General features: G+C 45.6%; 1 protein-coding gene across 3 annotated transcripts; it reads right to left on the bottom strand.

The window, feature by feature from the left end:
* Positions 1 to 1,408: 1,408 nt before the first annotated feature.
* Positions 1,409 to 14,768, bottom strand: LOC116968641 (RNA-binding protein 4-like). 3 transcript variants are annotated; one of them, XM_033015406.1, is made up of 4 exons: positions 14,605 to 14,768; positions 8,358 to 8,664; positions 2,749 to 3,306; positions 1,409 to 2,000 (listed from the first exon to the last, which is right to left on the bottom strand). In XM_033015406.1, exons 1-3 carry the CDS (start codon positions 14,707 to 14,709, stop codon positions 2,756 to 2,758), a joined length of 963 nt encoding a protein of 320 aa, XP_032871297.1. In that variant the 5' UTR covers positions 14,710 to 14,768; the 3' UTR covers positions 1,409 to 2,000; positions 2,749 to 2,755. The 3 variants fall into 3 exon arrangements, with proteins under 3 accessions (XP_032871297.1, XP_032871296.1, XP_032871298.1); XM_033015405.1 differs by having other exon boundaries at positions 1,409 to 3,306; XM_033015407.1 differs by lacking the exon at positions 2,749 to 3,306 and having other exon boundaries at positions 14,605 to 14,765.
* Between the last annotated feature and the right edge of the window lie 1,018 nt (positions 14,769 to 15,786).

Here is a 15,786-nt window from a genome sequence, read left to right as displayed (position 1 = left end):
CACAGTTCATTGGCTATATTTAAGAGGGAGTTAGATGTGGCTAAAGGGATCAGGGGGTATGGAGCGAAGGCAGGTACAGGATACTGAGTTGGATGATCAGCCACGATCATATTGAATGGCGGTGCAGGCTCGAAGGGCCGAATGGCCTACTCCTGCACCTATTGTCTATGTTTCTATGTCCCTCGGGTGTAAGGTCAAACTAATGTGAGCGGGCAATTGTTGGATGGCACGGACTTGGTGGGCCCGACGGAACTTGTTTCCATGCTGTATCTTTAAAACTAAATAAGAGACAAATTTTTGTGGGGCCGTTTAAGAGGCAACTCCAGTTTATGAGACGGTCAAGAACAACGAGACTCTCTGATCCACTCTATTGAAGTCGTGCTATCTGACAGACGAAAGTGCTTTCAAAAACACTTGGATCAACACCTCCATCTGGTGTTAGCGGCACAAGAACTGCAGTTGCATTAAATCTGGAATTAAAAAAGTTGAAATGAAAACAGAATAGGCTGAAAATAGCAGGACAGGCAACATTTTTATTGGTAGAGGGGGGTGGATTTAAGATTTCAATTAGAGAGATTTCAACTATGCTGTGTTTGTAATTATGCAGCATCTTTCCGCTGACTGGTTAGCACGCAACAAAAGCTTTTCACTGTACCTCAGTACACATAGAAACATAGACATAGAAACATGGAAAATAGGTGCAGGAGAAGGCCACTCGGCCCTTCGAGCCAGCACCGCCATTCAATATGATCATGGGCTGTTCATCCATAATCAGTACCCCGTTCCTGCTTTCTCCCCATATCCCTTGATTCCTTCAGCCCTCATAGCTACATCTAATGCCCCTGTCCCACTTAAGAAACCTGAACGGAAACCTCTGGAGACTTTGCGCCCCACCCAAGGTTTCCGTGCGGTTCCCGGAGGTTTTTTGTCACTCCCTACCTGCTTCCTCTACCTGCAACCTCCGGCAACCACCTGCAACCTCCGGGAACCGCACGGAAACCTTGGGTGGGGCGCAAAGTCTCCAGAGGTTTCCGTTCAGGTTTCCAAAGTGGGACAGGGGCATTACTGTCTCTTGAAAGCATCCAGTGAATTGGCCCCCGCTGCCTTCTGTGGCAGAGAATTCCGCAGATTCACAACTCTCTGGGTGAATTCTTTTCAGAAAAGATTGACGAGGATGTCGCCAGGACTAGAGGGTGGGAGCTGTAGGGAGAGGTTGAGGAATCAAATGCAAAGCAGGCGCTGAGTTTTTGGCCCCAGAGTCCGTGAAGGCAGATGTCCAGGTCTTGACGAGAATTGCCTGAAGATGCCACCGATCCTGCAAGAATGATACAGCCCATCTCACACAACGATTAAACAGGGAGACAAGCAAAGGGGGTCAAACACAACACAGCAACAGAGAGCCAGAAACTCAAGGTGAAATTCCCGGTATTTATTGTTCAGCTTTTAATACAAGGAAATGCACAACTAAAAAAAAAAAAAGTATACTTTCTAACTAGTCACAGATGCGCAAATACTTCTAACTAGCACAGAGAGCACGACGGAAATGGCGAGAACAAGACCAGGCTTCAGAAAGATTGGAGATAAGACACAAAATGCTGGAGCAACTCAGCGGCGGCAGGCCGCATCTCTGGAGAGAAGGAACGGGTGATGTTTCTGATCGCGACGCCAGCCCGATGAAGGGTCTCGACCCGAAGCGTCGCCCGTTCCTTCGCCACCGAGATGCTGCCTGTCCCGCTGAGTTACTCCGGCATTTTGTGCTGTGTAAACCAGCAGTTCTTTCCCACACATTCAGAAAGATTGGTCTCTGCTCGCCGCGGAGGAAAACGAGTTCAGATCAAGAATCACAACGTATTTTGTTTTCATTTAAAAGGGAAGACTGGGCTATCGCATCACACCAGACACCTTTTGCTCAATCAACATCCAGGCGACGGAACACATCCCTTACAACCCAAAGATTTACTTGGAAACCCCACTCTGTTGCCGAGGGACAAATATCACTCCTGCAAGAAACAAAGAGAGAAAGCACACATGGACATCATTTTTATTTTTTTTTAATTTTCCGTGTCAGCAGCCTGATCGGACTGCCCTGAAACACGCAGTCGTCTCAATTACCCTGTCCCACATGCGGCCAGGAGCCATGTGAGAGACAGACTTGAAGATATCCAGTGACTAATGCACAAAGAAAGAGAGAGGAAAAAAATCAAAACGGTTGAGTTCTTTGCCAATTTTGGCAAAAAGTATTTTTGTGGTTGTGAGTTTATTAGCAGCATAAATGAACATGGAGGTCACTGTGTATTATACTAGGTTTCTGATCAATACTTTCCAGTCCTTCTCAAACCCCGACTTTGACCATACTCTTGAGTTTAAATACTTTAAATAGATGCCGTCTGCTGCAACCCCCTCCAGTTCGCTCGTCAACTGTAAGAAATGTGCAGCAGGGCCGGCTCCGACATTGTAACCCATTTTGATGCCAATGTCAGCCGGAGTTACTGCAAGTTCAGCAGTTCAGGGCAGCGACCAGAAGCTCCTGCTTCAAGCAACCTCCGCTTCCCACTCCAACCCTCAAGATAAGGGAATTGACCCCGGGGATAAAAGGAAAAACACAATACTGATGGAGTGTGGGGGGGGGGGGCTTGGGCAGGACGTAAGGAAACCCTTACAGCCCTTTGCGCATTAGCCACTGAGTAAGCCAAATCTGTGCAACGTCAGACACACACACCTGCGGCTGGAAAGCCGACAGTGCCTCACCTTCGGATCAGAACATTGAGTACTGCATGCGGCCCATGTAGGCGTTCCCCGCTGAGCCGGGCCCGTCATACGGAGAACTAGAGGACATTGGAGCCGAGGAGACGTGTGAGTATTCATACCCGTATCCGGCGCTGGAGGAAGCCATGGGATTGCGACGCAGAGGGCTCCTATCTCGGCTGTAATAGGAAGGGTTTGGAGGCGGCACAGCGTGCCTCCCATAGGGGTCAAAGCCACCAGGGACGCAGTCGCTCATGGCAGTGCCTATCGGTGGAAGCTGAGTCGACCGCCGGTCATAGTAGGGGTCTCCCATTGGCGTGTATGGCTCTGGCAAATAGCCCTCGAAGTGCTCAGCCATCCCATACCGATCATCATACGCCGGACGCTCCGAGTAGGGTTGGGGGTAGTCGCAAGGGAATCCGCCTTCGAAACCAACGCGATCTTTGGGGCATTCTTTAGACCAGTGGCCCTCTTTACCGCACCGAAAACAGCCGTTTTTGTCGCCCATCCCAGGTTGTGTCCGGAGCCGACTTCTCGACAGCTGGACATGGATCCGTTTGCCTTTAAAAACAAGACGCAAGAGTTTGCTCAATAACATCTTTTCAAATGCGCTCACTTGCCGTGGTCATGTTGGATCCACATGCAAAGTTCGGCAGGGGCCACATTTAATGATAATAACTGCTACCTAGGGCAGTCACCGTGTCTTAGGGGAGTCAAATGGTCAATTGACAATAGGTGCAGGAGTAGGCCACTCGGCCCTTCGAGCCAGCACCGCCATTCACTGTGATCATCCACAATCAGTACCCCGTTCCGGCCTTCTCCCCATATCCCTTGACTCCACTATCTTTAAGAGCTCTATCTAACTCTCTCTTGAAAGCACCCAGAGAATTGGCCTCCACCGCCTTCTGAGGCAGAGAATTCCACAGATTCACAACTCCTTGGGTGGAAAGGTTTTTCCTTATCTCCATTCTAAATGGCCTACCCCTTATTCTTAAAGTGTGGCCCCTGGTTCTGGACTCTCCCAACATCAGGAACATGTTTTCTGCCTCTAGCGTGTCCAAACCCTTAATAATCCTATATGTTTCAATAAGAGATACAGCGCGGAAACAGGCCCTTCGGCCCACTGAGTCCGCACTGACCAGCGATCCCCGCACATACCATGCCAATTAACCTACAAACCTGTACGTTTTTGGGGACGTTGAGTGAGTGCGGGACTTTAGAGTGAGGGAAACCGCGAAGATCTCGGAGAAAACCCACGCAAGTCACGGGGAGAACACACAAAGTCCGCACAGACAAGCACCCGTCGTCGGGATCGAACCCGGGTTTCAGGCGCTGCAACTGTGCCGCTGCGCCACCAGGAAGGTCGCAAGAGGAGACCTTGTTACCTTCCTTCAATCCTCGCCCCTCCCGCCCCACCAACTGCGTCACTGAACTTCAGAACACCAGTGTTGGCAATTTGCGATTCTCTTGGCGAGACAGAGGGGAAAAGAAAAATGACCAGTGCAACAAGCTGTAGAGCAAGAAAAATAAGGATGAATGGAAATGAATGTAATGATGCAACATTGAACTCAAGCACACTACTTGCCACACAGCAATTTATCAAGTTAATCGACAAGGCCCATGCTGCCTTTCAGTTTTTCATAGAGAAAGATCTCAGCTGCAAACAGTTGAGGTCTTATGTTTGTTAAGGCAGCTGCAAATCGGTCATATAGCTGATCATGCTTTCTCTCCCCTTCAAAAAAGAAACTGGTGGAACTTGCAAGATGCAAACAGGATGGGCATGAGCAGCAGGGCTTCAGTTAGGACTGAAATCTCTGGAGACCAATAGTCATCTGTTTCCAAGCAGTTATCAACCAACTGAATCATCCTACCGCTACCAGAGAGCCTTGTGGAGCTACTATCTACCTCATTGGTGACCCTCGGACTATCCTTGTTTGGACTTTGTTGACTTTACCTTGCACTAAACGTTATTCCATTATCATGTATCTACACTGTAAATGGGTCGATTGTAATCACGTATTGTCTTTGCACTGACTGGATAGCAGGCAACAAAAGCTTTTCACTGTACATCAGTACACTGACAATAAACTAAACTGAACGACATGGGAAAACCCAAGGGGGAACATTTTTTTCAAGATACAAGACTAGGCTATCGAGGATCTGGTCGCGGTGGCGCATCGGTAGATTTGCTGCCTTGCAGCGAATGCAGCGCAGGAGTCCCGGGTTCGATCTGTATGGAGTTTGTACGTTCTCCCCGTGATCTGCGTGGGTTGTCTCCGAGATCTTTGGTTTCCTCCCTCACTCTAAAGACGTGCAGGTTTGTACGTTAATTGGCTTGGTAAATGTAAAAATTGTCCCCAGTGTGTGTAGGATAGTGTTAAAGGCCTGTCTCACTGTACGAGGTATTTCAAGAGTAATTCTCCCGAGTTTTCCCGATTCGAACTCGGAGAATGTCCGTAGCGGGTCCGTAGGAGTCCGTGGATGTCTCGTCGGTACTCGGGAAATACGGTAAACTCGTGACGTATTTTTAACACTGTGTAAAATGTCCACGAGTAAAAAAATATTCGCGATGAAAAAAATGGTTACTTTTTACTCGTACGAGCCGCTAGGAGACATTCATGAACTCCTACGGACCCGCTACGGACATTCTCCGAGTTCGAATCAGGGGAAAACTCGGGAGAGCTCTTGAATTACCTCGTACAGTGGGACAGGCCCTTTAAGGCCCGGGGATCGCTGGTCGGCGCGGACCCAGTCGGCTGAAGCGCCCGTTTTTACGCTGTATCTCTAAACTAAACTAAAGTAAAGTCACTGGACTTTGATGAAAGAGAACGTTGGTTGAATATCGCTTCTTAAATAAAATGTCAGTCAGAACAACAAGCTGACTGGAAGGAAAGAGGGGCAGAGAACCAAAGGTGCTACACACACATGGGAGGCAGCAGTCCAAGTTCTCAAATGGCCAAAGATTTTCTACCAAACTAGAAAAAAAGGCTCAAAGGACAAAAAATGCTCGAAAGATGGCCTGTTTTTGAATGAGCAACGAGAATTGTTTGAAACCAGCTTCTTTCAAATTCCATAATATCTTTTGGACATGCAATTGGCTCAGTAATTCAAAAGATTATCACAATTGGCTCAGTAATTCAAAAGATGATCAACATAGGTTGGTAAAATACAAAGATATAACTTTAAACCAGACCAACTTTAATCAAAGGGAAGAGATTTACAGCTGAGTTTATTGCGAGATCAGTGTAGTATTACTACATTTGGTCACACAGATATTTGAATAAAATTCCAGACTGTTTAGTTTAGAGATACAGGCTCGAAGGGCTGAATGGCCTACTCCTGCACCTATTTTTTCTATGAAACAGGCCCTTCGGCCCACCGAAACCGTGCTGACCAGCAATCCCCGCACATTAACACTATCCGACACACACTCGGGACAATTTTACATTGACACCAAGCCAATTAACCGACAAACCTGCTCGTGGTTGGAAACCGAAGATCTCAGAGGAAACCCACACAGGTCACGGGGAGAAGGTACAAACTCTGTACAGAAAGCACCCGCAGTCAGGAACGAACCCGGGTCTCTGGCGCTGTACGGCAGCAACTCTGCCGCCGCGCCACCCCGTTGCACAGAGTACGTAGGGAAGTTCTAATCAACACTTTATTTTGTAATGTTTCTCTGTGAGTAAAACTGTAGTGTCCTGCATTCTGAATGGGGAAACCTTTTCCAATGAAACGTGGGCGAGGGAAATCAGAGACGGAATGTCACTTGCTCTATAACTGGGAGAACTATCGTGCGAGATCAGCTCTTTTGAGTGTATAGATGTTACAGTCCACAAAAAACATCCATAATCTAAGACAGCATCCTCATCCAAGAGAGCGTTTCCCGTTGACTCAGCAGACGGAAGTGCACCCAAGGACATATCAAGAGCCAAGATATGGCTAGCTGTCCGTGAACCATTGTGCAAAAGTAGCAACAACAGTGCAGCCTCAGCACTTAAAGCACAATGAGACATGCGCCGTTGTTCCTGGAAACTGCTGAGTTCTCCCCATGTTAAACAACGCCTCTTCCTAGCTCAAGTTTTCTACAAATATTCACATTTCTGGCTACTGGCCAGCGATTTACATGTCACCTAAGGTAGACAAAAATGCTGGAGAAACTCAGCGGGTGCGGCAGCATCTATGGAGTGAAGGAAATTGGCAACGTTTCGGGTCGAATCCCTTCTGAAGACCTGAAACGTTGCCTATTTCCTTCGCTCCATAGATGCTGCCTCACCCGCTGAGTTTCTCCAGCATTTTTGTCTACCTTCGATTTTCCAGCATCTGCAGTTCCTTCTTAAACACAACTACATGTCACCTACCTTGTTTTCCCGTGCCAGAGGTCCTAACAGAGTGCATCACCTTTCACGTGCACATGCACGATGACGGGGGTAAAGGGGGTTTCACCTCGGGAGGGCTACACAGTGCTGTTTGCAGTAGGTGGGGACGTGGCACTTCGTTTGTTATCAAGATCCGCTGGTAATCAGCACTGGGTAATGAATGCTAAGTGACATTGTTTCCGCCCTTCACCCAATAGATAAGAAAATGAAATTAAAGTCAATGCAACAATCAGTGTATATTTATTCAAACACTATTCAATTCACATCTGGGGGTGGGGGTGGGGAGTTATCAGAGCCTCCCGTTCCATAGAATAAGCCATGCATGTCTTCTAGTTCTGGTTAGGAATCAATTCTAGGCCAGCCAGTAGCTCTGTGACTTTTGCCAACTAGCCAGTACTCGACTGCGAGGATAAGACGTGCATTTTTATACAATCTATTCAAGGTTGGGACTGAAATGTTCCCACCATCATGAGATGTGGACCAACTAAGGGGACAATCACTCCAGGACAGGGGGAGGGGGGGGGGGGGGGGTGAAATAGGACAAAAATGTTTGTTGTTCATTTACTTTTGGTTATCTAGATCTTTCCCAGTAGCACCTTCTAAACTCACAACGCCCATCACCAACCAAGGACAACGGCAGCAGGCAAACAGAAACGCCGCCACCTCGAGGGTCCTTCATCAAAAAATAATTTCACAAGTTCAGAAGTTACAGGAGTAGAATTAGGCCGTTTGGCCCATCGAGTTCACTCCGTGCAGTCATTCAATCCTAGCTGATCGCTGCCTCCTTTCTCCCCATAACCCTCGACATGACAGGGTGTAACCATGGGACTACCTTCACCAGCGATGTTGCTGTGGTGAACAGCAACAGTTCACACCACCTTTTTCATGGGCAACTAGGGATGGGAATGAAATGCTGACTGTGTCTGTGACACCTTTGTTCTATGAATGAATGTTAGAAATGTTCACTAATACACTGGCCAGCGATTCATCAGAGCAGGGCAATGGCAACCATTGACTTGGGACCCTGCGGGATATTCTCGTTATGTGTACCTTCTCTTCAGATGTCAATTCTAATCTTTTTTTTAAATTAATTCAGTAGGTGGATGGCTCAGCGTATTTTTAACTCTTCGCACGTTGCCCCAAATGCAACCACGGCCATTTACGGGGAGAGCCACAAATGCTAGATATGATCAGTGCAGCAGCCCGAACCCCACTATCCCACAGCTCTTTCACCTTTAAACTCAGTGCCATCAAACCCTCGGATGGCCTCCATGGCATCCTCCTCCCTCTCCATGTGCACAAAGGCGTAGTCCTTGACAACGTCACACTCAATGACAGGTCCATACTCCTCGAACCTGGCCCGCAGCTCCTGGTTCGTGCATTCACCACCAATGTTGCTGATGTGCAGCTTGGTCGAGGTCTTCACCTTGCTCTTACTGGCTTCCACATTGATTGGAAGCCCGTGGAGTTTGTGATGGTGCAGGTTCTTGATCGCCTCTTCCGCTGCCTCCTTGTCCTCCATGTGAACAAAGCCATAATTCTAATGGAAAGAAAAATAACTTTTCAATAGTTTCTCCCCCAGCCCAGCAATTCTGAATGAGGATAAATGACTTGAATCTTTCACTATCAACCCTGCCAAAGTCCAAACTCCACTCACTCCATTTCAAGTCAGTTTCTCAAAACTGCAATCTTCACTTCTGCTATTAAAACTAACAGATGATCATCAATCTTTATCTGGATTATACTCGTAACTCCCACACAGTACTGATAAAACAAAGTTAACACTCAGAGACTGGCATTGGCCTCCATGCAAACGATAAAGAAAGCAAGGCTATCGGTTAGGAATGATTGCAAACAATGAACAGATGAGGTAGTCTGAAACAGAACTGCAGATGCTGGTTTACACCAAAGATAGTCACGAAATGCTGGAGTAACTCAGCGGGACAGGCAGCATCTCTGGAGAGAAGGAATGGGTGACGTTTCGGGTCGACACCCTCCTTCAGACTTTTAGAGTTGGTCGTCATTCTTGAAGATCGCGTTTTCTAGCCAAATTAAAAGGCATTCATGAGATATAGGGAAAAAGAGACTAATGTACATGATCAGAACTTGCTTGAGTGGATTGTAAACGGACTTGGTGTTTAAGAAGGAACTGCAGATGCGGGAAAATCGAAGGTAGACAAAAGTGCTGGAGAAACTCAGCGGGTGCAGCAGCATCTATGGAGATAAGGAAATAGGCAACATTTCGGCCCGAAACGTCTACGGACTTGACCGTTTGTGCAGATTCCCTGCATCACTATGTATTTCAATGTACATGGTCGTGGTTGGGTACCGAGGAAGGATATGTGGCTGCGATAGATGTCAATCTACGTCATGTATTTACAATTTAGAAAGGCGCAGGGCACAAGTTGCAGTTGTACAAGACGTTGGCGAGTCCGCATTGAGAACATTGTGTTCAGTTCTGGGCACCATGTTATAGGAAAGATGTTGTCAAACTGGAGAGGGTACAGAGATTGTGTAGGAAGGAACTGCAGATGCTGGTTTAAACCGAAAATAGACACAAAAAGCTGGAGCAACTCAGTAGGTCGGATAGCATCTCTGGAGAAAAAGGATTAGGTGACATTTCCAGTCGAGGAAGAGGTTGAGAAGGATGGGACTCTTCCTTGGAGCACAGGAGGATGAGGGGTAATCTTATTGAGGTATATAAAATCATGAGAGGAATAAATTGGGTAGATGCACATTAGAGTCTCTTGCCCAGAGTATGGGAATATACTATTAGAATCCTGTGTTTCAGAAAAAGTCAAATCTAGCTCAAGCAGTTTAGAGACCCAAGTGATGAGCAATGCTTCTGGATTGGACAGCTGCTGCAATCATTGGCAAGTTCTCAATTGCCACAAAATAAAATACATAAAGTGGGAGAGTAACTGCGGGTCAGGCAGCAACTCTGGAGAACATTGATCGGTGACATTTCAGGTCAGGACACTTTCACATGAATCGGTAAGGTTTCTGGTCGAGACCCTTCCTACATTTCACAATTGCCACCACAGTCCAACTTCAATCCCTCCCTGTCCAAACATCGTTTGGGTAGCAGAACATTTTTTTTTAAATTTGCATCTGCTAAAGGAGATATGTACCACCTCTGGCCCTTGCTGCATCTGACCACAATCCATTGCCAATTTTACATATCTGTTTCTATGCTTGTAATCTAATCTCAAAATAATGAAGATTTGCAGACATGCTAAAATGTAATCAGTAGCATGTGAAAATGACAAATTCCACAAGTATACTCTGTATCTTTCAGTTAAAATTGTAACCAAGATCTTGACTATCCTCTTAGCTGTGTCCAGTGATTTATAGGCTTAGCTTAACCAATATCTTTAAGATATATGTAGAGAAAGGATAGGTGACGTTTCGAGTCAGGACCCTTCTTCAGACTGTCCCCCGAGTTCCTGACTCGAGACGTCACCTATCCTTTCTCCAGAGATGCTGCCTGACCCGCTGAGTTATTCCAGCACTTTCTGTGTCTATCTTTAGTATAACCAGCATCTGCAGACCCACACCATCCTGAACATGCACTCATCTCTCCGCTACCATCGGGTAGAAGGTACAGGAGCCTGAAATCTGTTACATCCAGGTTCAGGAACAGCTTCTTCCCCACAGCCATCAGGCTATTAAACTTGCCAACAAACAGACTCTGAACTGTAACAGCCCATTGCACTTTATCTACTTATTTATGTGTATATTGAACTGAACTGTTTTTGCTTCCAATTTTCTGTTGTGCTGCAGCAAGCAAGAATCTCATTGTCCTATCTGGGACACATGACAATAAACTCTCTTGACTTGACTTGACTTTAGAAACAAAACGCAGGTGTAACTCAGTGGGACAGGCAGCATCTCTGGAGAGAAGGAATGGGTGACGTGTTGGGTGTTAGAATAAGGGTCTTGACCCAAAATGCCATCCATTCCTTCTCTGCAGAGATGCTGCCTGCCCCGCTGAGTTGTCCCAGCATCTACAGTATAAACCAGCATCAGCAGTTCCTTCCTACATATTTCGTCTGCTGTTCTTTGTTTCTTCATTAAAATATATGATCCAGTCAATGTCAGTTTGTGGAATCGTGCTTGCATAACTTAGTTCCCACAATTTACTAATTTAACAGCGACTGAACTACAAAACCACTACATTGTCTAGAAAGCACACCAGGACAGAGATGGGGAAAAATGACAAACTAAATGCCAGTGTCAATGTTCCTTTTAAGCCAAGACAGCTCATAGCAAAAGGATTTGAGTATAGGAGCAGGGAGGTTCTACTGCAGTTGTACAGGGTCTTGGTGAGACCACACCTGGAGTATTGCGTACAGTTTTGGTCTCCAAATCTGAGGAAGGACATTATTGCCATAGAGGGAGTGCAGAGAAGGTTCACCAGACTGATTCCTGCGATGTCAGGACTGTCTTATGAAGAAAGACTGGATAGACTTGGTTTATACTCTCTAGAATTTAGGAGATTGATTGGGGATCTTATAGAAACTTACAAAATTCTTAAGGGGTTGGACAGGCTAGATGCAGGAAGATTGCTCCCGATGTTGGGGAAGTCCAGGACAAGGGGTCACAGCTTAAGAATAAGGGGGAAATCCTTTAAAACCGAGATGAGAAGAACTTTTTTCACACAGAGAGTGGTGAATCTCTGGAACTCTCTGCCACAGAGGGTAGTCGAGGCCAGTTCATTGGCTATATTTAAGAGGGAGTTAGATGTGGCCCTTGTGGCTAAGGGGATCAGAGGGTATGGAGAGAAGGCAGGTACGGGATACTGAGTTGGATGATCAGCCATGATCATATTGAATGGCGGTGCAGGCTCGAAGGGCCGAATGGCCTACTCCTGCACCTAATTTCTATGTTTCTAATACTGCCCATGTCATTTTCCCACAGGGATTCTCATTTCTAATTTGCTGCATTTTGGTGCACAAGGTATATTTTTGTCCAGTCCCATTCCTTCTCGGTACTTAACATGTAATAACATACGCTAACCTGTCAACTCAAGCTTTTTGCACTTGTTTTGTGGCATCTTTCACACCTCAAAACCCATATGGTGAAGAACACTTACAACCAAAATACATTCCTGAAATTCTGGACTTCATCATCGATTCCTTTCCTCCTCTCTCTTTTGTCGAGTGTCTCCATTATTTTGATTTTTATTTCAGTTTGCAAGCATCCACAGTATGTTGCCTTCATGGCAGGACTCGAGCATATGTATTTGTATTTCAAATATTTAATAATTCCCTTTATTTCTCTCTTATCTAATAGTGTCTCCACTATTTTGTATTTTTTTAATTTCAGGTTTCGAGCATGTTGTCTTTGTGACAAGACTCAAACTAATTTATCTGTATTTCAAAGATTTAATCTATCCTTTTCCAAGTGGGGAACTGTGCAACAGAACTTTGGACTCCTGGAACAGTTTGGGAGGAAGGATTTTATTGTAACACTTTTGCAATCACATCGGTCCCTCCACAAATGTGTCCCCCTTGATGTTACTTCAAGATTGCATGAAAACCCACTTGCTGAGAACAAATGGTGAATGTTATTTTATTAGTATATTGACTTGTATGGAGTATAGATGTTTGGAGGTCAAGTTGCAGTTATACAAGATGTTAGGTGGGGCCGCATTTAGAGTATTGTGTTCAGTTCTGGGCACAATGTTATAGGAAAGATGTTGTCCAATTGGAAAGGGTACAGCAAAGATTTACGAGAACGTTGCCAGGTCTAGAGGGTGTGAGTTCTAGGGAGAGGTCGAGCAGGGTGGGACTCTGTTCCTTGGAGCGCAGCAGGATGAGGGGTGATCTTATAGAGGTGTACAAAATAATGAGAGGGGTAAGATGCACAGAGTCTCAAGTCAAGAGTGGTTTATTGTCATATGTCCTAGATAGATCAATGAAATTCTTACTTGCTGCTGCACAACAAAATATGTAAACATAGTACACTGTAAACAATATAATAAACGAGACATAAAAGGTCCCGTGTGTGTATATACACACACACTCACAAGTACATACATATATATGTGTAAGAAAGAACTGCAGATGCTGGTTTAAATCAAAGGTAGACACAAAATGTTGGAGTAACTCAGCGGGACAGGCAGCATCTCTGGAGAGAAGAGATGGGTCAGTCTGAATGAATCAATCTGAAGAAGGGTCTCGACCCGAAATGTCACCCATTCCTTCTCTCCAGAGATGCTGCCTGACCCGCTGAGTTATGCCAGCATTTTGTGTCTACACACACACATATATATTTATATATAGGCACAAAATGCTGGAGTAACTCTGCGGGTTAGGCATAATCTCTGGAGAAGGAATGGGAGACGTTTCGGGTTGAGACTCTTCTTCAGCATTTCATGTCGATCTTCGATTTTACCAGCATCTGCAATTCTTTCTTATACATACATATTATATATATATATATATATATATTATATATATATATACATATTATATATATATATATATATAATATATGTGTGTGTGTGTGTGTGTGTGTGTATACATATATACACACATATATATTACACACACATATATATATACACACACATATATACATATTACACACATATGTATATATTACACACATATATATATTACACACACATATATATACACACATATATACATATATATTACACACACATATATATATACACATATGTACATATATATATATATATATATATATAATTACACACATATATACATTACACGCACATATATATATACACATATATATATTACACACACATATATACATATATATATATTACACACACATATATATATATTACACACACATATGTATATATACACACATATATACATATATATATTACCAACATATATACATATATATATTACACACATATATACATATATATATTACATATATATATACATATACTATAAATATATACATATATATATGCGTGTATGCGTGTGTACACACAAAAAACAAACAATACTAATGCAATAATAGTAATAATAATAACAATAGTCTATTACAGTTCAATGAGCAGTCTCTTGCCCAGAGGAGGGGAATCGAGGACCAGAGGACATAGGTTTAAGGTGAAGGGAAATAGGATTCTGAGGCGGTGGGTGTATGGAACGAGCTGCCAGAGGAGGTAGTTGAGGCTGGGGCTATCCCAACGTTTAAGAAACAGTTAGCCTATTTCCTTCGCTCCATAGATGCTGCTGCACCCGCTGGGGTTTCTCCAGCACTTTTGTCTACCTTAGACAGGTACTGTACATGGACAGGGCGGGTTTATACGGACCAAACGCGGGCAGGTGGGACAGGTGTCGGCGAGTTGGGAAGGGGTTGTTTCCACGCTGTGTACCACTCTCTTAAAACCCCTGTTTGTTTGTTTATTTATGCATTCATTATTTATTATTTATTCCACCTCCAGTTTTAAATTAAAAAATCCGGAATATTTTCGTGGGAACCAAACCTTGATGATGTCGCACTCGGTCAGTTTGCCGTACTTCTCGAACAGCTTCGTCACCTGTTCTTTCGTCGCCAACCGAGGCAGGTTCCCGATGAAGATTTTCACCATTTTTTTTTCCTTCTTAAAAAAATTATTTTTTTAAATAATAATAATTTTTTTTTTTTTTTTTTTTTAAATTTAAAGCGAAAAGGGCTTCGGTGACGATCCCTCCCCCCCCCGCCCACCACACACACACACACACACGAGGAGGCGAGGTTTGTGTGTGTTTTGTTGTTGTTGTACAGGGAGAGAGAAGGAGGTTGAAGTCGGTGTTGCCGCCGCTCGACGACGCCGCCGCTTCACAAGATGGCGCCGCGATGCGCAGGGACAGGAGCAGATGTCCCGCCCCCACCGGCCCTCCCTCCCTCCCTCCCATTGGCCAGTTCCGCCGTCAATTGAAGCTTATCCCGCCCCCTCTCGTCCGGTTGGTCGGTTCCGCTGTCAATTAATCATCTGCTCCCACCCCCTTCTCTATTCCCGCCCCCCGATTGGTCGGCTCCTCTGTCCAGCTCCCGCCTCCTCGTCCGTTCCTGGATATGATTGGTCGGCTCCGCTGTCAATTAATCAGCTGCTCCCGCCCCCTTCTCTATTCCCGCCCCCGATTGGTCGGCTCCTTCTGTCCAGCTCCCGCCCCCCCTCGTCTGTTCCTGCACACGATTGGTCAGTTCCGCTGTCCATTAATCCTCCACTCCCTCCCCCTTCCCTAATCTCGCGTCCGATTGGTCGGTTCCGCTGTCCAGCTCCCGCCCCCCTTCTGAACGTTTGGTCGGTTCCACTGTCAATCAATCCTCTGCTCCCGCCCCCCTCCCTCGGCTATTCCGGCAACCGATTGGTCCGCCCCGCTGTCAATTAACGCTCTGGTCCCGCCCCCCTCCCCCCCATCCTTGGCCAAAGTGGGACCTTGTCTTAGGTGGGACACAACATGCTGGAGTAACTCAGCGGGACAGGCGGTATCCCTGGAGGGAAGGAATGGGCGACATTTCGGGTCGGGACGCTTCTTCAGGGGAGAGATAGAATGTAGTCGGAGACAGCAAGACTGGTCGGAGAACTGGGAGGGGGATGGAGAGAAAGGGAGAGCAAGGGCTACTTGAAGTTAGAGAAGTCAATGTTCACGCCGCTGGGGTGTGAGCTGCCCAAGCGAAATAT

Source organism: Amblyraja radiata, chromosome 45 (assembly GCF_010909765.2).
Source record: "Amblyraja radiata isolate CabotCenter1 chromosome 45, sAmbRad1.1.pri, whole genome shotgun sequence".
Classification (NCBI taxonomy): Eukaryota; Metazoa; Chordata; class Chondrichthyes; order Rajiformes; family Rajidae; genus Amblyraja; species Amblyraja radiata.
This window is presented reverse-complemented; position numbering and strand designations above follow the sequence as displayed.

Coding starts and splice junctions, on each gene's coding strand:
- LOC116968641 (XM_033015405.1), bottom strand. CDS start 14,709: ATGGTGAAAATCTTCATCGGGAACCTGCCTCGGTTGGCGACGAAAGAA. Junction 8,665..14,604: donor CCGAGTGCGACATCATCAAG/GTTTGGTTCCCA, acceptor TCTTTCCATTAG/AATTATGGCTTTGTTCACAT. Junction 3,307..8,357: donor TGATGGCACTGAGTTTAAAG/GTGAAAGAGCTG, acceptor TTGTTTTTAAAG/GCAAACGGATCCATGTCCAG.